Consider the following 24661-nt stretch of genomic DNA (forward strand, 5'->3'; position numbering starts at 1 on the left):
TTTAATTGTTGGATTTGGGTGATGGACTCATGGGAGTTCATTATATCATTCTATCATTGACAACATCATAATAAAAAGCAAAGTAAATAAGCTAAAAATAACACATTTTCATGAATATCCTCTCAATTTCCTTGAACGTCTCTTGCCTTATAGTACTCATTTGGCAAAACTTCACTCCCAGTTGAGTTCAACTCTCCACCTACCTCTCTGCTCCTGCACTCAATCAACTGAAAATGGTTAAAGAAAAATGCAGGACATGCTTATTTGTCTCTATATTCTTGACGTCATGGGGGCTGTTAATTCTGTGCAGACATTTTGTCTTTTTTTCTATAATTTCACAATGCCTGGTACATAATAGATGTTGAGAAAATGGCTGAAGGGCCAACCAGCCTTAGAATTTCCCATAGGATCCTCTGGGGCCAACTTTGAGACTTCATCGCATTCCACCTTCTCCCCCTGTCCTATCCTGCAGCCTCCTCCTTTCCATGGTGTGCCCTTCTCTTAATTCCTCTGGACTGCTAATCTCACTCTCAGGGTCAGTTTATCCATTTTGTTTATCCCATGGAAGAAGACAGCTCCTCTGATAGCTCTGGCTGTCAGACTGTCTTTATTGCCTGTGAGTTTTTTTTTTAATTTGTTTTTTTCTAGTAACCTCTACACTCAATGTGGAACTCGAACTCATGACCCCTGAGAGCAAGAGCTGCATGCTCTTCTGACTGAGCCAGCCAGGTGCCCTTGTATGTGTGGTTTTTTAATGTGAGAATATACAAAAATTTATGTAGCTAAGCATTTTATGCTATGTAGGACCTCTTAAGAATGAGTCAAACAGGGATGCCTGGGTGGCTTAGCATTTGAGCCTTTGACTCAGGGTGTGATCCTGGGGTCCTGGGATTGAGTCCCTCCTGCATCAGGCTCTGGAAGGGAGCCTGCTTCTCCCTCTGCCTATGTCTCTGCTTCTCTCTCTGTGTGTCTCATGAATAAATAAATAAAATCTTAAAAAGAATGAGTCAAACATACTATGTTTGCTAGTATAATTCTTTAATGAACCACAAAAATGTGTCAGACAGCTAAATTGACATTTTTAGTAAAAATTTAATTTCTGTAAAATGTGACATTTGATAAGTTTTTAAGTGGGGACACATTTATCAAACATTTTGATTTCTTATGGGCTATTTTTTGTTGATCTATAACTTATATAACATAAAAATCACCCTTTAATAAAGTGGTTTTTACTATACTCACAGAGTTGTGCAACCATCACCACTATCTAATTCTTAAACATTCCATCTCTTCCTAGAGAAACCCCATACTTGTCAGCAGTTATTCCCCATTACTTCCGCCAGTCCACTAATATAATTAACCACTAATTATAATTAACCACTAATCTATTGGTCACTATGGATTTGTTTATTCTAGACATTTCATATGAATGGAATCATACAATATGTGGCTTTTTAAAAAAAGATTTTATTTTTAAGTAATCTCTACCCCCAACATGGGGCTTGAACTACAACCATGAGTTCAAGAGTCACATGCTTCACCAACTGAACCAGCCAGGTGCCTCCAAGTGCTTTTATGTTTAGCTTCTTTCATCTCACATAATGCTTTCAAGGTTCATTCATGATGTAGCATGTATTAGTACGTCATTTTTTATGGCTGAGTAATATTCTATTGTACTGATGGATATACCTTATTTTGGTTTTCCATTCATCAATTGATAGACATTTGTGTTGTTTACATTTTTTTGGCTATTATGAATAATACTGTTATCGATATTTGTGTGTCAGTCTTTTTGTGTGGACATATGTTTTCAGTTCTCATGGATGTATATCAAGGAATAAAATTGGAGTCATCTGGTAACTCTATGTTTAACCCTTTGAGAAACTCTCAAACTTTTCTAAGGTAGCTGTACCATTTTACAATCCCACTAGCAGTGTATGAGGGTTCTAATCTCTTTACTTCTTGTCAGCACTTATTATTATCTACCTTTAAAAAAATTTATTTATTTATTTATTTGAAAGAAAGAGGGAGACTGTTCAGCGAAGGGTGGAGGGTCAGAGGGAGAGGAGGAGGGAGAGAATCTCAAGCAGACTCCCCACTGAGCATGGATGGAGCATGACATGGGGCTCTATGCAGTACTCAATCTCATGACCCTGAGATCAAGATCTGAGCTGAAATTAAGAGCCAGATGTTTAACTGACTGAGCCACCCAGGTGCCCCTATTGTCTTTTATTTTAACTATCCTAGGGAATGTGAAGTGGTATCCTATGTGGTTTTGATTTGCATTTCCCTAATCATAGGATTGTCAAGCATCTTTTCATGTGCTTATTGGCCATTCTTCTTTGGAGAGGTGTCTATTCAGATCCTTTGCCCATTTGTCTTTTTGTTGAATTTTAGGAGTTCTTAATACATTTATGATATTAAAACCTCAGATATATTGCAAATATATTCTCCTATCTTGTAGGCTGTCTTTACTTTCCTGATAATGTTCCTGGGTGGATACATTTTAACTTTACATTTTGATGAGATCCAATTTATCTATTTTATCTTTTGTTACTCATTGACTCCTTTGGTGTCATATCTAAGAATTTCTTGCCAGGGATCCCTGGGTGGCGCAGCAGTTTAGTACCTGCCTTTGGCCCAGGGCGCGATCCTGGAGACCCGGGATCGAATCCCATGTCGGGCTCCCGGTGCATGGAGCCTGCTTCTCCCTCTGCCTATGTCTCTGCCTCTCTCTCTCTCTGTGTGACTATCATAAATAAATAAAAAATTAAAAAAAAAATTTCTTGCCAAGCCAAGATCATGAAGATTCACCTCTATGTTTTCTTGTAATAAGTTCTTTATGGTTTTAGAACTTATATTTAGGTCAGTGATCCATTTTGGGTTTATTTTTATCTATGGTCTAAGGTAGAAGTTCAACTTAATTCTTTAGCATGTGGAAATCCAGTTCTTCCAGCACCTTTTATTAAGACTGTTATTTCTGCACAGAATGTAGTGACATCCTTGTCAAAAATACAATGGCCACAAATATGGAGGTCTCTATCTCTTTTTAATGGGGATGTTTACTAGTGTTTTTAAATGTCATTGTTTTATGGCTTTCATAGTTTGTATTTATCCAAGAATCCCTTAAGTCTATGAGATTTTGTACGTATTCTTTTTTTTTTTTAATTTATTTTTTATTGGTGTTCAATTTACCAACATACAGAATAACCCCCAGTGCCCGTCACCCAATCACTCCCACCCCCGGCCCTCCTCCCCTTCTACCACCCCTACTTCGTTTCCCAGAGTTAGCAGTCTTTACGTTCTGTCTCCCTTTCTGATATTTCCCACACATTTTTTCTCCCTTCCCTTATATTCCCTTTCACTATTATTTATATTCCCCACATGAATGAGATCATATAATGTTTGTCCTTCTCCGACTGACTTACTTCACTCAGCCGTATTCTTTTTATACTAAAAGAATTAAACATGACTCTATGTTTTTTCTTGAGAGAGATTTTTCAGATAATTTGTAACTTCACAGATATATAAACCAGGAGCCTGACCCCTTTTACCTGCCCAGGTTCCTTTGCCTTTATGCTGATAAAATTATCCAAGGCCAAATTCAAAGGCAATTTTGTTACCTAAAAAGTTGCCAATGCTTAAAATCAATAACATATTATATCTTCATTTTTTAATTCTAAAAGTAATAAAAATCATGTTCTACAACATTCTGAAAAGAGAGATAAGAAGAAAAAATCCATAATTTCACACCATTAGCATTGTTCATCATTTCTGTCTTTCAGATTTGGTACAGATTCCACTTAAACCAAGAAGTCTGTAAACTTAGACAGTATACTGGGTTGAATAGTGTCCCTCTCCAGAATTTATGTCTACCTAGAACCTATGAAGATGACCTTATTTGGAAATGAGTCTTTGTAGATGTAATTAAGTTGAGGTCATACTGGATTTGAGTATGACTAAATCCAATATGACTGGTGTCCTTATAGAAAGAGGAAAATTTGGACACAGAGATACACAGGGAAAGCATCAAGTGATAAGACTGGGGTGATGCAGCTGGAAACTATTGAATGTCAAGGATTGCAACCACCAGTATTTTGGCAGCTCTAGCAAACTAATACACCAAGGAAACTGATACAGTTAGGGAAAACAAGTACCATTATTTTCACAATCCCCTAATTAAAATTTAGCATTTAGCATTTCTTTCTTTCTTTTTCTTTCTTCCTCTCTTTCTTCCTCCCTTCCTTCCTTCCTTCCTTTCTTCCTTCCTTCCTTCCTTCCTTCCTTCCTTTCCTTCTTTTTTAAGATTTTATTCATTTATTCACAAGAGGCAGAGAGACACAGGCAGAGGGAGAAGAAGCAGGCTCCACACAGGGAGCCTGATATAGGACCTGATTCCGGGACTCCAGGATCACGCCCTGAACCGAAGGCAGACGCCCAACTGCTGAGCCACCCAGGCATCCCAAATTTAGCATTTCCATCAATATTTTTATTTGTTTATTGCTGCCTTTGTAAACTTACATCCTAGAAGACAATGTACTGCTTTGGAACTAAGAGATCTTCACTCTTACTGTTGCTACCAAAGGACAGAAGAATGGCCGGAGGTTTAAAAAAAAAAAAAAAAGAATAACAAAATCCTGTTAAAAAATAATAACAATGGGGATCCCTGGGTGGCTCAGTGGTTTAGTGCCTGCCTTTGGCCCAGGGTGTGATCATGGAGTCCTGGGATCGAGTCCCACATTGGGCTCCCTGCATGGAACCTGCTTTTCCCTCTGCCTGTGTCTCTGCTTCTCTCTGTGTCTCTCATGAGTACATAAATAAAATCTTTAAAAAAAATAATAACAATGAAAAAAATTAGTAACAATGTGTCTAAGACATATTGTATAGGAGAATAAAAGCCACCTGTAGACTACACTCTGTATAATCTCATCTATGTAACAAGCTAAAATAGAATACATTTTCTGTAAATATTTCTGTAAATACATAGAAAAAGATCTAGAAAAATAGACATCAAATCGTTAACAGTCTTTTCGGAAGTAGGATGGGGGTAGCAAGTGAGGGAGAGAGTTTTGCTTTTTCTATGTTCTACTTACAGAAGATTACACAATAAAGATGTATTCATTACTTTAAAATTAGAGTTTGATTTAAAGACTCAAAATCATTACTCATATGGCTATTGGGCCAATCTTGGGACTATTACAATCTTATGTATTATTATCTTATTTCACGTCTCCCAGCTAATTAGAAAGCACTTCTTAAGAATATACTTTGTAAAAAAAAAAAAAAAAAAAAAAAAAAGAATATACTTTGTGTAGGCAATAGCTCATATTTGCATTGAGACCATAACTATATGGTTTGCATCTGTTTCCTACAACTCTAGAGGTAGTATATCGATTAGGATTTCATTGGCCTTGGGTGACAAACCCAATTTAATCTATTTTAAGAAGGAGCGTTTGGTAGAACAATGTTGCTTAAAATGATTAATGTTCATTCCACCTTTTGATTTTATTCGTCTTGTTTTACACAGAAAAAAGCCTCCTCCTCAATGTTGGCATGTTATTTTTATCAAGTTACTTCAATGCATAAATTATTTATAACCTTGTAGTGCTTAGAAGACAAATCAGAATAAACTTATAAATTAAATAACCATAAATTCGAAACAGTTCTCATGAATAAATGATATTTGCTGAGTTACAATCACCGATGTTGGAGAAAAGTAGAAAAATAGGGCCCAGTTTAGGTTCTTTAATCTCGTGTAATTTACTTTCAATAGTATTAACACATGCAGAGAGTGCCTGTTCATATAAGCTTACCATATCGAAAATACAAAATGATATTAATAGTTTTAAGGTTTGTCTACTTGTTTGGGATAATCAGACTTAATATTTTATAAATCTTTGCCAGAGAGTGTTCTCCTAAAGTCAATTTACTGAGCTGTCATTTAATATCTTCATAAAACTGTCTTGTTCCCTTGCAACTGCAAGTTAGAGTCACTTTAATCTGAATCAAATGAATATATGACAATTATTGCTGCAATTGGTAACAGGAAATAATATCTGGACTTCAAGTTCAATATCGCAGATTTTGGAAAAAAATGTCTAGATTTAGCCCAGAGCTTTCTATTAGATTGTTGAAGTTAATAAGTAAACACTCAAATGACTCATTCACAAAACTTGAAAAATGAATGACCATAAAAAAAAAAGAGGTGGTAGCACCTGGGTGGCTCAGTTGGTTAAGCGTCCAGCTCTTGTTTTCAGCTCAGGTCATGATCTCAGCCCATGTGGAACCCGCTCAAGAGTCTCTCTCTCCCTCCTCTTTTGTCCCTCCCCCCAAAATATAAATCAAAATAAGAATGATTGACCATTATTCAGTTTTCTTTAGAAACTTCCTTTTTTTTTTTTTTTAGAAACTTCCATTTTTTATTGGACTTGGAACATTAGGACCACTGTGAAACTTGCTTTTGCATTGCCTGCTGTAACGTCATGCAGCTGTCATTTGACAGAGGTGCATGTTCATGTGCCGTGGCAGCCCTGTCCTCTTCTCATGAACCTTCAACAACTAATGTAATATATTACTGCATCTCATCAAGTCATTTTCCAGATGTCAAGTGTAAAACTAAACTTACTCAATAACAATAGAGTTCAATTCTGTTTCAGCCTTTCAGTTATAAAACACCACTACATGAGTATTACCTTCTTTTTTTAAAGGTTTATTTGTTTGTTTGTTTATCTGTACTTTTTAATGTAAGTGCTATGCCCAACATGGGGCTTGAACTCATGGCCCTAAGATCAAGAGTTGACTGAGCTAGCCAGGTACCCCAAGAGCATTTTTTGTTTCTTTTTTTTTTTTTTTAAGATTTTATTTATTTATTCATGAGAGACATAGGCAGAGAGAGAAGCAGGCTCCCTGTGGGGAGCCCAATGCAGGACTCCATCCCGGGACCCTGGGATCACGCCCTGAGCCAAAGGCAGACACTCAACCACTGAGCCACCCAGGTGCCCCCACCCTGTTTTTATAATTGATGATTCTAAGACTACATGGCTTAGCACTAGAACAATATTGCATTTAAACCATGGCCTAAACAAGAATTCCAATCTTTTGTGATACTGCTCTCAAACATGCATGATGTGACATGATAGATCTTCAGTGTAACAGGTAGAAGATCCCTGGGAGCAGAAGTCTTTTCCCTGAGGCTGCTGCCTATAGGGCAGGTTCACTCATGGCAATGAGGAGGCTCCCATTGAAATCCTCAATCCTGGGATGCCTGGGATTGGGCGTGGTTCAGTGGTTGGGCGTCTGCCTTTGGCTCAGGGCTGATCCCAGGATCTGGGATTGAATCCCACATCAGGCTCCCTGCATGGAGCCTGCTTCCCCCTCTGCCTGTGTCTCTGCTTCTCTCTCTCTGTGTCTCTCATTAATAAATAAATAAAATCTTAAATAAAAAAAAAATCCTCAATCCAGGGTGTCTGGATGGCTCAACCGGTTAAGTGGCTGATCCTGGAGTCCTACGGGGAGTCTGCTTCTCCCTCTGCCTCTCCCCAACTCTCATTCTCTCTCAAATATATTAAATCTTAGAAAGAAAAAAAAAAAAAAGAAGTCCTCAACTCAATTCACTGTAGTGGTCTTTGAAAACATTTATCTGATCATGTCATCTCTTTTCTTAAGGACTTCAATGGCTTCAGTCTAAACTCCTTAATGAGGTTTGCCTTCCCCGTGTTTGTCCCAAGCAGAATTGTTTAACTACTTTTCTATTCCAGAATGAAATCTTGGTTTTACCTTTATAAAGCCCAAGGTCTTTTTTCCCAAATATCAGAGGCAAATTTAGGCTCTTATATTTAGAGCTACACAAAGAAACATGGAAGCTTTGAAATTAGTGGTCTGTGTGTGTATGTGTGTGTGTGTGTGTGTGTGTGTCTGTGTTTAAATGGGGGTGGGATAGGGGCAAGAGTTGCCTTCAGAATTTCCATATCAATTTCTTAGGACTGAAGTTACTGGGCCTCTGAGAACCTAAAATGCTGGTAAACACATTGGTCATCTACCCTTATGTTGATCAAATGGCTGCCTAAACATTGTGAGAGGGGAGCTTAAGGTTTGTATAAGGCTTCAGGCGCTTTCAATTTAAATATCTGGAGACAAAGTGTTTCAAGACCTTCCTGGATCCCTTTGTCCCCCTACTCCTTTTTCTCTTGCACTCTTATATTTTTATTCTTCTTTCAGGAAATACTGGTCAGGTCCCATTGGACTGATTTCAAGACTTAATATTTAAAAAATACTGTATAGGTTAATCTGCCTATTAAAAAAGATGATATGCATAAAAGTGCCTAGTTCACAAAAGGTGATCAGTAAATGTGAGCCTTCTTCCTTCTTTTCTTGGGGCAGCCAAACTTAACCTTAAGTACAATTTATACTTTATGTTTCTATGACATCTATACATATAAAGCTTATGTGTATAATGCTTTTATGTATATAGATGCTTGTAATTTTTATAATCAAGTACACCAAAGACTCATTAGTTTGGGCTTCCCAATATGAATGCTGATTTGATCTGGGCTAACGACAAGCAATTAGTCACCTTTGACTATCAACCAAGGAATTTATATGATTCTGGGTGATATTTAATCTGCAACAAACTAACGAACAGTCCAAGAAGTAAACATTTTTTAAAGGATTGCCATACGTTGATACATCTATTGATTGCTAATGTGAGAATATGACTTTATATTTGCATAAAACATTATACTTTTCCATGTACTTTCTTTTTCTCTTTAAGTAGGCTCCACACCCAACATAGGGCTCGAACTCACCACCCCAACCAAGGTCAAGAGTCACATGCTCCGATTGAGCCAGCCAGGGGCCCTTCTATGTACTTCCACTAATACTATTTTATTGGTCTCTCATACTAACTCACATGGTGTTAAAAAGGAAGATATTACTATCATTTGCATGTAGTAAAACTGGGGTACAGTTTTTTTGCATGTAGTACAGAGGACTACACCTGTGTTCTCAACCATGGCTATAAATTAGAATAACTCAGGGAACTTTAAAATTATGGCCAGTGGGGCACCTGGGTGGCTCCGTAGTTGGAGTGTCTGCCTTTGGCTCAGGTTGTGATCCTGGGGTCCTGGCATTGAATCCTGCCTGCATCAGGCTTCCTGTAGGGATCCTAGTTCTCCTTTTGCCTACATCTCTGCCTCTCTGTGTCTCTCATGAATAAATAAATCTTAAAAAAAAATATAGCCAGTGCCTATGCTCTAGAGATTCTGATCTAAATGGTCTGTATGGAAATTGAACATCACTGTTTTTCCAAAACAGCCTCATGTGAGTCCAGTGTGCAATCAGGGGTCAGAGGCACTGGGTTACACAGTGCTGAGCGTAAGATGTCAATATGATAAATACAACTAGATTTCCTACTGTGATGTGTACTTTTTAACCCTCTCCAATCCTCTGCTCTCTAACTATCAAATGTTGTAATTATAGAAGCTCTGATGGAAAATCCTGGAAATATGTTTGAATCATTGTTTGTGTTCAACATTTATAAAACAATTTCCTGGAAAATACTGTCAATGCAGACTTCTTGCTAATTCTAACTGACTGGTTTTCTAAGTTAGTGTGAACTGCAGGCTCTAACTGCTTGTCAGGCTATTTTTATCAGTAAGCTTCAAAGAGAGTAGAGATTGTCCTGCCATCTCGAGGTGTTATGATAATCCGCCCTTAAATATTTAATTATGAATAATTTAAAAAAGAGATTAAGAAACTGTAACCTTGATATCATTATCATATCTAACAACTATAATGTTATTTCCCAATATCCCCTATAACCTTTCCAAATTCCAATTGGGGAAATTTCCCAATTGTCCGCAAATTATCTTTTTTATTTTTTTTTTCGCAAATTATCTTTTAATGTTGATTTGTTCAGGAGGATCCCATACATTTGGCTATAAATTGCATTTAATTTAGCACTGTTCTTTTGAGGACTATTTTGAAAAACCTTGGTATGAGGGAAAAATTAAGAAAAGGAGAGAGAGGGATCCCTGGGTGGCGCAGCGGTTTAGCGCCTGCCTTTGGCCCAGGGCGCGATCCTGGAGACCCGGGATCGAATCCCATGTCAGGCTCCCAGCGCATGGAGCCTGCTTCTCCCTCTGCCTGTGTCTCTGCCTCTCTCTCTCTCTCTGTGACTATCATAAATAAATAAAAATTTAAAAAAAAAAATTAAAAAAAAAAAAAAAAAAAAAGAAAAGGAGAGAGAATAGTGCTGTGAACTCCAACTACCCATCACCCAGCTACATGAAACATTAACTCCAGGCCATCTTTGTTCCATCTGTATTCTCATTCTGTCTCCCATGCCCCACTTCCTGGATTATTTTGAAGCAAACTCTAGACATCATAGCATTTTACCTATAAATATTTCATTGTCTTTTCTCTAAAAGATAGCTTTTTAAAAAGACATGTATATATCCATAATACCTTAAAATTTTAATAATGGTTCCCAAATATAATCCAATATCCAATTAAATTCTCCCATTAAAAAAATAGCTGGCTTATTCTAACCAAAATGCAAACAAGGCCCACACACTGCATTTGGTTGATAAATGTAGAGTTTTGTTGATAAACTCTATTAATCTGTGGGTTCCTTTTCCTTCTTCTTGAAATATCAAGTTGAAGAAAACAGGCTATTTGTTCTATAGAATTATCCACATTCTATATTTTGCAGATTACATCTCCAAGATATAATTTAACATAGTCTCTGTCCCCTTTATTTCCTATAAACTGATTGAGCTAAGGTTTGACTTTATTTGGATTCATTTTTTGGCAAGAATACTTCACCAATAGTTGTACTTGTCAGCACACACATACTGCCCACTTGTTTCTTTTTTGTTATGCTAGCAGCCATTGATTATTATTGCCTACCACTATTATTTACTTAGGGGTCACAACCTGCCCATTGTTTTGTGTTATTTTATTTTGTTTTTCATAACATTGACTTATTGACGAAACCAGACTAGATATGGCGAAGATTGTCCCCCTTGGATTTGTTTGATTGTTTCATGTGTCATTTAAATCTTCCTTTGTGCCCTGAAAATTCCTGTAAACTGAATGTTAGAGTTTAAATCTTGATAAGATTCTAGTGCATGTTTTTGATATGATGACTTCATAGGTGTTATCATGTACTTCATATTATGTTACGTTAGCAGGTACATATTGTCTGCTTGCACTTATTTTTGTTAACTTTAAAAAAATTTTTTTAAGATTTTATTTATTTATTCATAGAAGACAGACAGAGAGAGAGAGAGAGAGAGAGAGAGAGAGGCAGAGACACAGGCAGAGGGAGAAGCAGGCTCCAGGCAGGGAGCCTGATGTGGGACCCAATCCTGGGTCTCCAGGATCACATCCTGGGCGGAAGGCGGCATTAGACCACTGAGCCACCCAGGCTGCCCTGTTAACATTTTTTTTTTTTTTAAGTGATCTCTACATCTAATATGGGGCTCCCAACTCACAGCCCCAAGGTCAAGAGTTGCATGCTCTACAACTAAGCCAGTCAGATGTGCCTGCACACACTTATTTACTTATTTTTAAAGATTTGTTTATGTATTTAAGAGAGAGTGGGAGTGGGGGGGTGGGAGGAGCAGAAGGACATGGAGAGATAGAATCTCAAGCAGACTCCCCACTGAGCATGGAGCCAAATTCAGGGCTGGATCTCATGACCCTGAGATCATGACCTGAGCTGAAATCAAGAGCCGGAGGCTCAACCAACTGAATCACTTAGGTACTCCTGCACACATTTTTTTTTTTTTTAAAGATTCCGTTATTTAACAGAGAGAGTGAGAGAAAGAGAACACAAGCAGGCAGAGCACAGGCAAAGGAAGAGGGAGAAGCAAGTTTCCCGCTAAGCAGGGAGACTGACATGGAGCTCGATCCCAGGATCCTGGGATTATGACCTGAGCTGAAGGCAGATGCCCAACTGACTGAGCCACCCAGGTGCCTCCATACTTATTTTGAAGACTCCTCTGCAAATCATGTAAATATCCATCAAAGTATACTTATATTCCACAGTAAAAAGTTTGGGCTGCAACTTCTCTGGATTTTGCTGTTTGCATCTCTCATAATATTTTTTATATTCCTCTCCTCTGTATTTCCTATAAATTGGTAGTTAGATATAGATATCTGATGAGATTCGGGTTCAATTTTTTCTTTTTCTTTTTTTTTTTTTTTTTTAGATTTCATTTGTTTATTCATAAGAGACATAGAGGCAGAGACATAGGCAGAGGGAAGAGAAGCAGGGAGCCGGAAGCGGGACTCGATCTCAGGACTCTGGGATCATGCCCTAAGCTGAAGGCAGACACTCAACCACTGAGCCACCCAGGCATCCCAGGTTCATTTTTTTTTTTTCAACAAGACTACTTCATTGTTAGTATGTGTTCTAGAAGCACATGTATGTCATCTTTTTTAAAAAATATTTTTTATTTATTCATTTGAGAGAGGGAGCAGGAGAGCACAAGCCAGGGGGAGAGACAGGAGAAGCAGACTCCCTGCTGAGAAGTGAGCCCCAGGCAGAGCTGATCCCAGAACCAGAGGATCACAACCCAAGCCAAAGGCACTGACCAAGCCACCCAAGCACCTTGATATGTCATCTTTCATTTTGTGATGCTAGCAGTGGGTGATGTTCAATGGGTTCACTGCTAAATTTACTAAGGGTTGCAAAATGGTAATATTGTATCATTATTTACACTTGGAATACTATAAAAAGAAAATTTCCTTCTTCTGTTTGGTTTACTCAATGGTACAATTTCTTTAGAAAAATTAACACTTACTGATTTTGACTTTCGTATTTTAGAGCCATCAACTTTTTTTTTTCAGGCCTCAAACATTTTCTTAAGTAGTGTACTATAAAGCGCTTACTGGGTAAAACACCTGCTGGGAGGGACTGAAAGGAAAATAAGGAGGCTGGCCCAGTGGTGACATGAAATTTGACCAAAAGCATGTGTATCCTCAGCTATAGCAGATTTTCTCTCCTTTTTTTTTCTTTTTCTTGTACCACGTAAGGTTTTTTTTTTTTTTTTAAGATTTACTTATTTATTCATTCAGAGAGAGTGAAGAGAGAGGCAGAGACACAGGCAGAGGGAGAAGCAGGCTCCATGCAGGAGCCCGATGTGGGACTCAATCCCTTGGTCTCCAGGATCATGCCCTGGCTGCAGGCGGCGCTAAACCGCTGCGCCACCCGGGCTGCCCAAGATTCTCTTCTAAAAAGGTTTACATTAAAAAAAAAAAATAAGCCACAATACCCAAGAACCTTGTAAAGTTTTGTTTTCCTTGAAGAATATATACGCTTCTCCCTTATCATTCATAAACGTCAGTGAACTAGATTTATTTTTGTGCTTAGCACAGCGCCCAGTATGTTCGAAGCCAAGTTTTCGGTTTAATTTTGGAACAACAGGAATTTCTGATCTATACATCTGCATTTTTCCTCGATTTTGATCTTCCGTACCTGTTTGTCTTTAAGGTGAGTCAAATTTTCTATGAGGAAAAAAAAAGTTTATTGAACAAAAACATTTTCATAGCCATCGGTCATCTATGAAAGTACCTTTTTCTTGGCACTCTTCTCACTGCTATGTGTTATTTTAAAAATCTTTACCAACGTAATAAGCCAGAAATGGTTTCTCACTGGGGTCTCCACTTGTATTTCTGTGATCACTGATGAGCTTGAACTTTTTTTTTTTTTTTCCCATGTTTATTAACCAAGCCGAAAATTGTTTGCTTAGGAAGTGGCTTGTATTTCATTAGGGAGGAGCTCAGCCAGCCATTTCGAAGACAAGATAAACGAAACCCAGGAATACCTCTTACATTTAAGCTTTGACCACCCCCCGTCTTTGGGTTTTTTTCCTCCTCCATCCGAGCCCTTTGTGTGTGTCAACTGTCAGGGAAAGGGCTCTCAGTCGGCCAAGCCGGCGAAACACTGTATTTGCCCCACATATGTGTAGCATGTGCTTATCCTCGTTCGGATTCCGGTGTTTCTGGAAAGGGCTCCCGAACCCGACCCGCGCCCGCAGGACCGGCGATCACGCGGACTCGCTCTGCAGGAGGGGCCTCCCTCGCTCGGCCTTCGATTGGCCCGCCTGATCCCGCAGGCGTCGCCGCGACACGGGCTGGTTCAGCGCGGTCGATGCGTGTGTCGAGTGGCTGCTTCTGTCTGTCTCTCCCCCCACTTTTTTTTAGCCATAGCTATGGTTACCACGTCTCTCCCCGCCTCCCCCCACCTACCAACAAGGCGACTGGCCATTGGCTGCCTGTCACCAAGTAAGCCAGTCATTGGTCACTGGTGAGGACAGGGCGCTCCCCCGGCCCCTGTCTCCCGGGTCTCTCGAGGAGCCCAGGAAGGAGGCTCCGCTAGTGCCGCCGGGCCAGGGGCTGCCGGGACCCGGCTGCGGCAATCGTTACGGGTCATGTCGGCCGCCCAGGGCTGGGACAGGAACCGGCGGCGGGGAGGAGGCGCCGCGGGCAGTGGCGGCGGCGGCGGAGGTAGCGGGGCGGGCGGGGGCAGCGGGGGCAGCGGGGGTCGGGGGACTGGCCAGCTCAACCGCTTCGTGCAGCTCTCCGGGCGGCCGCACCTGCCAGGTGAGTCGTGGGGCCGGGTCCTGACAGGTTGCGGGCGCGATGGGAGGGCGGCTGCCACCTTTCCTTTTCTCCCTAGCCTTTTTTTTTTTTTTCTTCCCCTGGGAGGAGGAAAGGCAGGCTCCACGCGTAGCAGAGGGACTGGGGCTTCCCGGAGAGGAAGGGTGTCTTTGAGGCCAGGGAGGGAGCAGAAACACAGAGAAAAGAAGTATTTTTTGCTTTGTTGGAAGCTCTGGGCTGAGAGTTGTGTTTGTTTGTTTTTTTTTCAAAGGAGAGGCCGCTGTTGCATTGACATTCCCAAATGTTTCGCCTATTCTGTTCCCAGTCTCGTCCTCTTCCGCAGTTTGATCTTTTAAAAGAAAGACATTGACTCCTAGCTGTGGGAAATTCTTTTTAAAGGGGTGCTAGATCGGGGAGACAAGAGGGAAAAGCATTCCAAAGAGTGATTTTGTAAAAACCACCCCGAGTGTGTAAGAGTTAGGCATTCTGAGACAAGAAAGGAGGAGGAAAGGCGCGGGGTGGGGGGTGGGGGACGGGAGGGGGGCGTTGGGATGTGGGTGGGAAACAGAACCAAGAGAATTAGGAAAAACTAGTTAAATTACTAATATTTTGGAATGTCCAAAGACAGAATGGATAGCGTGATCTGGATTTTAAGGGAAGAAAATGAAGATCAAGAATATACTTAGTGACAAAATTATGCTGTCTCCACTATGTAAAAACAACTGAAGATTGGAAAAAAGCACCCAATGTGATTATTTTACGTTTTGGCCTACAGTTTCCTGTCCTTGAGTTCAGATGCCTTAAAAAAACAAAGACAAATCGATGTGTGTGTGTGCAGACAATTTTTAAAAGATACATTTGTAAGTGAAGTATAGTAGGGGAAGGTAGAGAAGTAAATATTGCACAGAATGTCAAATAATATATTGGGCAAGCTTATTTTTACCTTAAAGAGAACAATCAGGAATGATGTGTTAATCATTCACCATATTGTTTGTGAATAATGTTGATTTTATCGGTGATGTATTTGTTTAACCAATGAGTTTTGAGAACATGATGGTTTTTGAATTCCTTTTACTGCCATGCCTGTACTTCTAAGTAATCAAAATTTATTTGATTAATTTGAAGATAACAAAGGGAATTTTGCACATTGAATGACACAGTCACTTGTTTTGCGATGAGGTTATTGATGTGTGTTAGAAATGCACATTAAGCATTTATACGTGACATTAAAATTGACATTGAAGCAGTTTTAATGAGGCAAATATATAATATACCAGGAGTTGGATTTGAGGTAATAGTATTAGACTGGGTATTCTAAATATGTGATCTTTAAAAAAAGAAAAAAAAAAGGAGAAATCCTTTTTCTTAACCCCAAATTAATAGCGAAAACTTATATTCTGGTGTATTGACAGATTTTAAGATAAATCTCTTACCAAAGACTATTACCAGTTTGCCCTCTACTATTACTAATTTTTAGGTCTTTGATCTCAAATTAATTATACCATGGGCTGGATAATAGCCATTCCCAGGCTCCAAGAACCTGGTTGGTGCACTTCCTCACTGCCACCACCTGATGGCAGTGGAAGCCATGATTTCTGATGTGGGGCTTAGGTGTGGAGCTATTTCTGCATTTCCTTAGCACACAAGGCCAAGAACAGCCATTTGTCCAGAGGTAAAGATAAATCTGTTTGAGCTGTGAAAATTCATGCAATGGAGTGATCAGCCTCTTCTTTCCACTTTCTTTCCCCCTTGATTGGCACTTCATTCTTCCTTTCCAAGTAGGTGGCCTCTGTCATTACTTCACTATTAGAATCGGGAACATATGCTATCTCAATGTGTTTGAAATTCTTTTACGGCAATTCATTATTTTCTCCAGCATTGCATTTTAAGTCCCCCTCCCCATCCATTGAAAGGTTGTGTATTGAAGTGTTTAAAAAGATTTTAGGTTATGGTGAGAGATAGAGAAAGGTCTAGGCCCATTTTATGGCTGACCCTGGAGGTTAAAGAAACTTTTTTTTTTTTTTTTAAGTTTTTGTAGCTAACTTTTTCCATTGAACTCTAATTCCATTTTCCTTTTTCATCCTTCTCTACCAACACTTCAGATACTTAGCATCCAGAACACTTTCTTACTTTTTTGTGCACCCTCCATCTAGTCCCTGGTGAAACAAAACAACCTGGTCTTCCTGGAGTGTTCTCTATATCCTTTAGTAATAGCATCTTTATCTGTACAGTTATGCAAACCTGAAACTTGGCCAACTTCCTTAAATTTTCTTTTCCCTTGCATTTCAAGTGTAGTTAATCACCTAGTTCTGTTTATTTTATTTCTACTATAACTCCAGTTCATGCTGTCATCATCCCTCAGTTAGGTTTTCTGCAGTAGCTTGCTTTCTTTTTTTCCCTGCAGTAGCTTTCTAAGCAGTCTTCCTGTTTCTACTTTTGCCCTTCAGGGCATACAGCACACTCCTCTTTTGTAAGCACAAATCTATTCTGGTCTCTGCTTACAACCCTTTACTAGCTCTTCATTGCTTTTAGGGTAAGGCAAAAAATCTTAAACACAGCCTAAAAAGTATTGCATTGTCTGTCTAATTCTCAAGTTAATTCTACATCACGTGGTCTTCCTCTTTGATCATTTTCTGCTTCCTTAGACATAACATGTTCTCTTCTGCCACAGGGTCGTTGCACATACTATCCCATCATACAAGAACTCTCTTACTCCTCATTCTTTTCCTTTTTTTTTTTTTTTTTTTTTTTGTAGTTTCTCTTCCATTGGGACTTAGCTCAATCACGCTGTGTTTTCAGGGAAGCCTCCTTTGACCTTCTCTGATTTATCTCTTCTCCCTATACACACTCATAGTGCCATGAAGTTCTTCTTGGGCATACTTATCGTTTATATGTGATTCCTTCAAATGAAGGATTTGCTATTCTTGATACACACACACAAAGTATATATGTGTATGTACATGTGTACATATGCATATATATTCTAAATTATAAATGAGTACGTTGCCATTAATATGTAAGCAATTATTCCTTGTGAATTTGGTTGATTAGTGTGGTTCAATCTGCTATAGCCCCATTGACTCTGGACAAATGGATAAAATAAAATTCTTACACATAAAGGTAGATTAGACTCTGCATTCATGGTGAGAGCACAAATGATATTTTATGAAACTTTGAGCAGCTTCTTATCTTTTTGCTGTCTCCTGAATGCAATAGTGATTATGTGTTTGTCCCATAGGCCAAGAAATTTATAGCTTGTTGGTCCTGGATGTCTAACTCATAATCTCTGTATACACCCAGTAAAGAACAGGGAACATTTTTGTAGAATAAGTATGCAGAGGTAGAACTCAGGGACAAGGAGATCATGGGGATAATAGAATCCAGGTTACTATTGTAATTTCACTGTGTGAGTTTGATTAAATACCATGTATTACTTGAGATAACAGTTAAACATTGCTGCTAATGAAAACTGAAAAACTGACAGAAGGAAAAATGTAACAACTGGTAAAGCCGGGCAAAAATAGCATTGAAATCTTAATTTAAAAATATGAATTGTGATATATGTTCATGATATGAAATCCAAATAGTACAGAAGAGCATATGATAAAAGGTAACTTTTCCTTCTACCTTTGACTTCAGCTAATTGGCTTCCTTCCCTAGAAGCAACCAGTGATCAATTGTGTGTGTGTGTGTGTGTGTGTGTGTGTGTAGAGAAAAATGGTAGCATTTCTTTGTTTGGATGGGCATTTAAAATGTTTACAGACTTGCTAATATAAATGATGATTCAATGAGTATCCCTCTGTATGTTTTTGCATATGAGTTAGTCTGTCTTTAGAATAAATTCCTGGAAATGCGATTGCTGGGTCAAAGACTACGTACTATTTAAGTTTTGACAGATATTGTCAAATTGCCTTCCATAGAGGTTGTACCAGTTTATGTTTCACTGTTGGTGTTGGAGTGCTGGCCTCCCATACCCTTGGTAATAGAGTGGGTTATCAAACTTTTTTAAATTGCCAATTTAATAGGAATATTTTCCTTTGTATTTTCAATTTATTTATAACATTTGCTTATATTTTTTATTCCTCTGGTTATATTTTTTTGTTCATTATTCTATTGGGATGTTTAATATTTTCTATAGGAACTCTGTGTTTTAAGGAAATTAGTTGTCTTTGATATGTTACAGATACTTTTCAGTTTGTCAGTTCGCTTTTGACTTTATGTTGTATTTTTTCAGCAGAAATTTTAAAAATTTTTGGTAGTTGTAATTATCAATCTTTTTGTGGATTTTAGCTTTTTTGCATCCTAAGAAAGTCTTCCCCTATTTAACTGTTACTTCTGAATGAAATGAAAATTCTTATTTTTTTCCTGGTACTTTTATAATTTTAAATTAAATGTACTTATCTATTCAAAATATAAATTATGTAAAGTATTAAGGTAGGAATGCAGCTTTTTTCCAAATGGCTACTGAGTTACCACAGCATTGAAATATTGTCTATAAATGTACTTAGTTCCTACATATAATGTGGGGTTCTTACTGGGACTTTTATTCTGTTCCATGGATCAGTTCACCTATTTATACCTTAATGACCACATTCTTTGTTTATAATCCTCTCTTCTACTTTCCAGAGTTTTCCTGGATATTCTTGCTTTTTCTCCTCTTCTCCATCCTATTGATAGTCTTATTGGTAGAACATTATAGATTGATTTAGTGCTATTTGATGTCTTTTTGAGGTTCAAACTCTTGTTGAAGAGCAGGGAATAAGGATCCCTGGGTGGCGCAGCGGTTTGGCGCCTGCCTTTGGCCCAGGGCGCGATCCTGGAGACCCGGGATCGAATCCCACATCAGGCTCCCGGTGCATGGAGCATGCTTCTCCCTCTGCCTAGGTCTCTGCCTCTCTCTCTCTCTCTCTCTCTCTGTGACTATCATAAATTAAAAAAAAAAAAAAAAAGAGCAGGGAATATATTCATTTCTTGTTCAAGTCTTCTTTCGCATCTTTCAATAACATTTTAAAGTTTTTTCATAAAGACCTTTCACATTTCTTGTTATGTTTAGCCCCTGGTATTTTATCTTTTTTTGTTGCTATTGTAAATGGAGTTCCTACTTTTATTATGTCTTTTCTCTTGTGTAACAAGCCACTTTAGAATTCTAATACTATCTATAATAGTTTGCCAGTTGTTTTTCTAGGGCTTTGCAGTTAAATGGTCACATTATTACCAAATAAAGATAATTTTATCTCCTCCTTTCCAATTTTTATACTTACTTCTTTCTTTTGTCAATTAATTTTGCTAGTACTTTCCAAAAATATTAAAGAGTAAGACAGTAGTGGATCTTTGTCTTATTCCTGACTTTAATGGTATGTTTTTTGTGCTTTCCTGTTAAGATTAGACCTGATTTTTTTTTTATTTTATTTATTTATTCATGAGAGACACACAGAGAGAGGCAGAGACACAGACACAGACAGAGGGAGAATCAGGCTCCATGTAGGGAGCCTGACATGGGCTCAATCCCAGGACTCCAGGATCACGCCCTGGGCCAAAGGCACGCGCCAAACCGCTGAGCCACCCAGAGATCCCCCTAGACCTGAGCTTTAAATTGAAGTGTACATACTGCTGAGTGAAGTAAGTCAATCGGAGAAGGACAAACATTATATGTTCTCATTCATTTGGGGAATATAAATAATAGTGAAAGGGAATATAAGGGAAGGGAGAAGAAATGTGTGGGAAATATCAGAAAGGGAGACAGAACATAAAGACTCCTAACTCTGGGAAACGAACTAGGGGTGGTGGAAGGGGAGGAAACGAACTAGGGGTGGTGGAAGGTGGGGGGTGGGGGTGGGGGTGAATGGGTGATGGGCACTGAGGGGGGCACTTGACGGGATGAGCACTGGGTGTTATTCTGTATGTTGGTAAATTGAACACCAATAAAAAATAAATTTATTTTAAAAAATGAAGTGTACATACTTTATCATGTTAAAGTAGTCCACTATTGCCATTTTATTAAGATTTTTTAGTAAATTTTGGGACACCTGGGTGGTGCAGTGGGTTGAGCATCTGACTCTTGGTTTTAGGTGAGGTTGAAATCTCAGGGTAGTGAGATCGAGCCCTGCATCTGGCTCCAGTCTCAGCAGGAGTCTGCCTGAGATTCTCTCCTTCTCTCCCTCCTACTCACCCTCTCTCTCAAATAAAGAAATCCTTTTACTTTTCTATCTTCTCATTCTGGATGTTTATTGTTCTTTTCATTCTTTCTAAGTAATTAAATTATAAGATTTCTTTGAATTCTGCTTTAGTTATGTTCTGTAAGTTATGGGCTTCCTGTTGTAGTTATTTCCTTAATATCTTGCAATTCCATTTTTGATTTATTTTCTTAGTATGAGTAGTTAATCCTTTTAAACTTTTTCTTAACATTTCCATTTATGTTTTTAATTGCTTGAGATAGAATTCACATGCCATACAATTCACCATATAAATTCACCATTCACCATTTAAAAACCAGTGGTTTATAGTATAGTCAGATATATGCAGTTATTATCACAGTCAATTTTAGAGCATTTTTATCACCTCAAGAAGAAACCCCATGTCTTTTAGCTTTACTCTCTTATCCTCCTGCTTCCATTACCTACCTCATCCCCATTCCACCCCTAAGGAACCACTAATCTATCTTTTGTCTCTATAGATTTCCCTATTATGGACTTTCTCATATGAACGGAATCTTTTGTGACTGCCCTTTTTTTTTTTTTTTTTTTTTTTACTTTGCATGGTTTCAAAGTTCATCCATGTTAAAGTGGCAGATATCAATACTTCATTCCTTTTTTATGGCTAAATAATGTTCCATTGTATAGATAAACTACATTTTGTGTATTCATTTGTCCATTGATGAACATTTAGACTGTTTCTACTTTTTGGCTATTATGAATAATGCGGCCATAATTTGCATAGAGGTTTCTATGTGAACATGTGTTTTCATTTCTCTTAGGTATATACCTAGGAATGAAATTGTTAGGTCATATGGTAACTCTGTGCTCTAGGTTTATTCATTTGAGGAACTGTCAAACTTTTCCAAAGTGGCTGGAATTTTACATTCCTACCAGCAGTGAATGGGGTTCCAATTTCATATATATACTCTCTTTAACATTTGTTATTATCCATCTGACTTTTTAATTCTAACCATCCTAGTGTGTGTAAAGTGGCATCTCATTGTGGTTTTTGATTTGCATTTCTCTGATGACTCATGATGTCAAGCATTTGTTTTCTTTCTCTTCCAACTTTTTTGAGGTGTAATTGACATAGAGCATCTTTTCACGTGCCTGTTAACTAATTATATGTCTTCTTTGGAGAAATGTCTTTTAGCTACTTTGCCCCATTTAATTTATATATATTTTTAAAATATTTTATTTATTTATTCATGAGAGACACAGAGACAGACAGAGGCAGAGACACAGGCAGAGGGAGAAGCAAGGCTCCATGCAGGGAGCCCGACATGGTACTTGATCCCGGGTCTCCAGGATCACACCCTGGGCTGAAGGCAGTGCTAAACTGTTGAGCCACCCAGGCTGCCCCAATTTATCTATATTTTTAAAAGTAAACTCTCCACCCAGTGTGGGGCTCGAACTCATGACCCTGATCAAGAATCAAATGCTCTACCAATTGAGCTAGTCAAATTGTTTGCCCTGCTCTTTTTTTGAGTTGTCTTTTTACTATTGAATTTAAGAACTCTTTACATATTCTAAATACAAGTTCTTTATAAGATACATGATTTGCAAGTGTTCTTCATGTTCTGTGTTGCCTTTTCACTTCCTTAATTGTGTTGTTTGAAGCACAAAAATTTTAAATTTTGGTGAAGTCCAATTTATCATATCTAAAACTATTGCCAAATCTAAGGTCATGAAAACTTGTCCCTGTGTTTCTTTTCTAAGAGTTTTATTGTTTTACTTTTACATTTATGTCTTCGATTCTTTTTGAATTAGTTTTTATGTTTGGTGTGGGTAAGGGTTATCTCAACTGTCTGCCCTATTGTCCCAGCACCATTTGTTAGAAATTCTCCATGGAATAGCCTTCACATTCTTGTCAAAACTTAGTTGACCATAAGCATTCAGGTTTACTTCAGGACTCTTGATTCTATTCTATTGATCTGTATGTCTGTCCATGTGCCAGTACCACACTGTCTCCCATACTGTTGCTTTGTAGCAAGTTTTGAAATCAGAAAGTGTTTTTCTTACTATTTTATTCTTTTCCAGGATTGTTTTGGCTATTCTAGGTCCCTAGCAATTCCATATAAATTCGAGGACCGGTCTGTCAATTTGTATGAACTCAGAGCTTCTTATAGGGATTTACATTGAATCTGTACATCAGTTTGGGGGATATTACCATCTTAGTAATGTTGTCTTCTAATCCCTGAACATGGGATGTTTTTCATTTATCTAGATCTTTAATTCTTTCAACAGTGTTCTATGGTTTTCAGAAGTCATTTATATCTTACTTGCCTTTCTCAGTCCTGATGTCCTTGTCTTTTACTATGTTTTCAACAGTGTTTGTACTCCTTTATGCTGTGTGCAATGAAGATGTTATATCTGTGTTTGTTTTATTTTTTCTAAAATAAATAGATTTTATTTATTTATTTGACAGAGAGAGAGAACGAGCACATAAGCAGGGGGAGCAGCAGGGAGGCAGAGGGAGAAGCAGGCGCCCCACGGAGCAAGGAACCCGATGCAGGGCTTGATCCCAGGACCTTGGGATCATGACCTGAGCCGAAGGCAGACACTTAACTGACTAAGCCACTCAGGTGCCCCTTTTCCTTCTGTTTCTTTCCTGCTTTCAGCCTGCTTTTATTTCCTCTCTTCTGTGGTCTATCTTCTTTGAGTTAGAATCTGTTAAATCTTTTCTGCTTTTGAAATAATCATTAATTTTCATACAGTTTATTGTCTTCCACTTTCTACCACCACCACAAAAGAAATACAAATTCATTATTAAAATTTGAAAAACATTGAGTGAGAACTTGAAAGTCATCCATACTAATTCCCCATAAAGACTACTGTATCAACATTTTTAAAAAAGATTTTATTTATTTATTCATGAGAGAGATTGATTGAGAGATTGAGAGGCAGAGAGGGAGAAGCAGGCTCCTGACATGGGACTCTATCCCCGGTCTCCAGGATCACACCCCTGGCTGAAGGTGGCGCTAAACTGCTGGGCCACCAGGGCTGCCCTTTATCAACATTTTGATATTTTGCTTCCCTCTTAGTTCTTTATCAGTGAATTATGTTTTATTTATTTATTTATATTTTATTTTTAAAGATTTTATTTATTCATGATAGACAGAGAGAGAGAGAGAGGCAGAAACACAGGCAGAGGGAGAAGCAGGCTCCATGCCGGGAGCCCAACGCAGGACTCAATCCTGGGACTCCAGGATCGCGCCCTGGGCCAAAGGCAGGCGCTAAGCCGCTGAGCCACCCAGGGATCCCCAAATTATGTTTTATTTAATACTATGTAAGTAATTACGTATTACTGGCAGCAACTTGAGATTCTATTAAAACTGTTCTATATTTAAATGTTTTACTCATAAACACTCATTTTTATTTTCTCTTATTTCACCAGGAAGAATCTGTTTCTCCTCAATTTATTATATGAATTACCTTTTCGATTTTCTTCTAGCTGATGTCTTATTTTATTTCTTTCATTCACAGCCAAGCTTGCAGAAAAAATAGACTTATTTATTTTAATTTCTTTTTTTTTTCTCTTCAATCTATTGCAGTCTTACTTCTGCCTTCTTCATTCCACTCAAGTGCTCTTGTTAAGCTGATAACTTCCTAATTGCTAAATCCATTAGATATCATCCTACCCAACTTCTCTAGATTTTTATTTTGACTACTTCCTGGACTAGAGCCTAGGAATACATCATAATTAGACAAAGTCTCTATTCCTGGAGAGCTCTTAGTTATCCTTTTAGATCTTGAACTTCTCGTTAGTTTTCCTTTATCTGCCCCTTAGTCTTAGTATCTGAGAATAAATACTTGTTTATTTGTTTTCCCTTCCTACTCTTAGATTTTCCCTGGGTGAT

The 24661-nt window shown here is 38.3% G+C and overlaps 1 protein-coding gene across 2 annotated transcripts in view; it reads left to right on the forward strand.

The window, feature by feature from the left end:
* Positions 1-14317: 14317 nt before the first annotated feature.
* KLHDC10 (kelch domain containing 10) overlaps positions 14318-24661 on the forward strand; it is a 62189-nt gene continuing 51845 nt past the window's right edge. Inside the window, exon 1 of one of the 2 annotated variants that reach the window (XM_077857322.1) lies at positions 14318-14610. In XM_077857322.1, coding sequence (XP_077713448.1) covers positions 14439-14610 — 172 coding nt within the window. In that variant the 5' untranslated portion in view covers positions 14318-14438. The remainder of the gene's footprint in view (positions 14611-24661) is intronic. The other variant, XM_077857323.1, reaches the window with a different exon arrangement.

The sequence above is a fragment of the Canis aureus genome, chromosome 18 (assembly GCF_053574225.1).
Source record: "Canis aureus isolate CA01 chromosome 18, VMU_Caureus_v.1.0, whole genome shotgun sequence".
NCBI classification, from domain to species: Eukaryota; Metazoa; Chordata; class Mammalia; order Carnivora; family Canidae; genus Canis; species Canis aureus.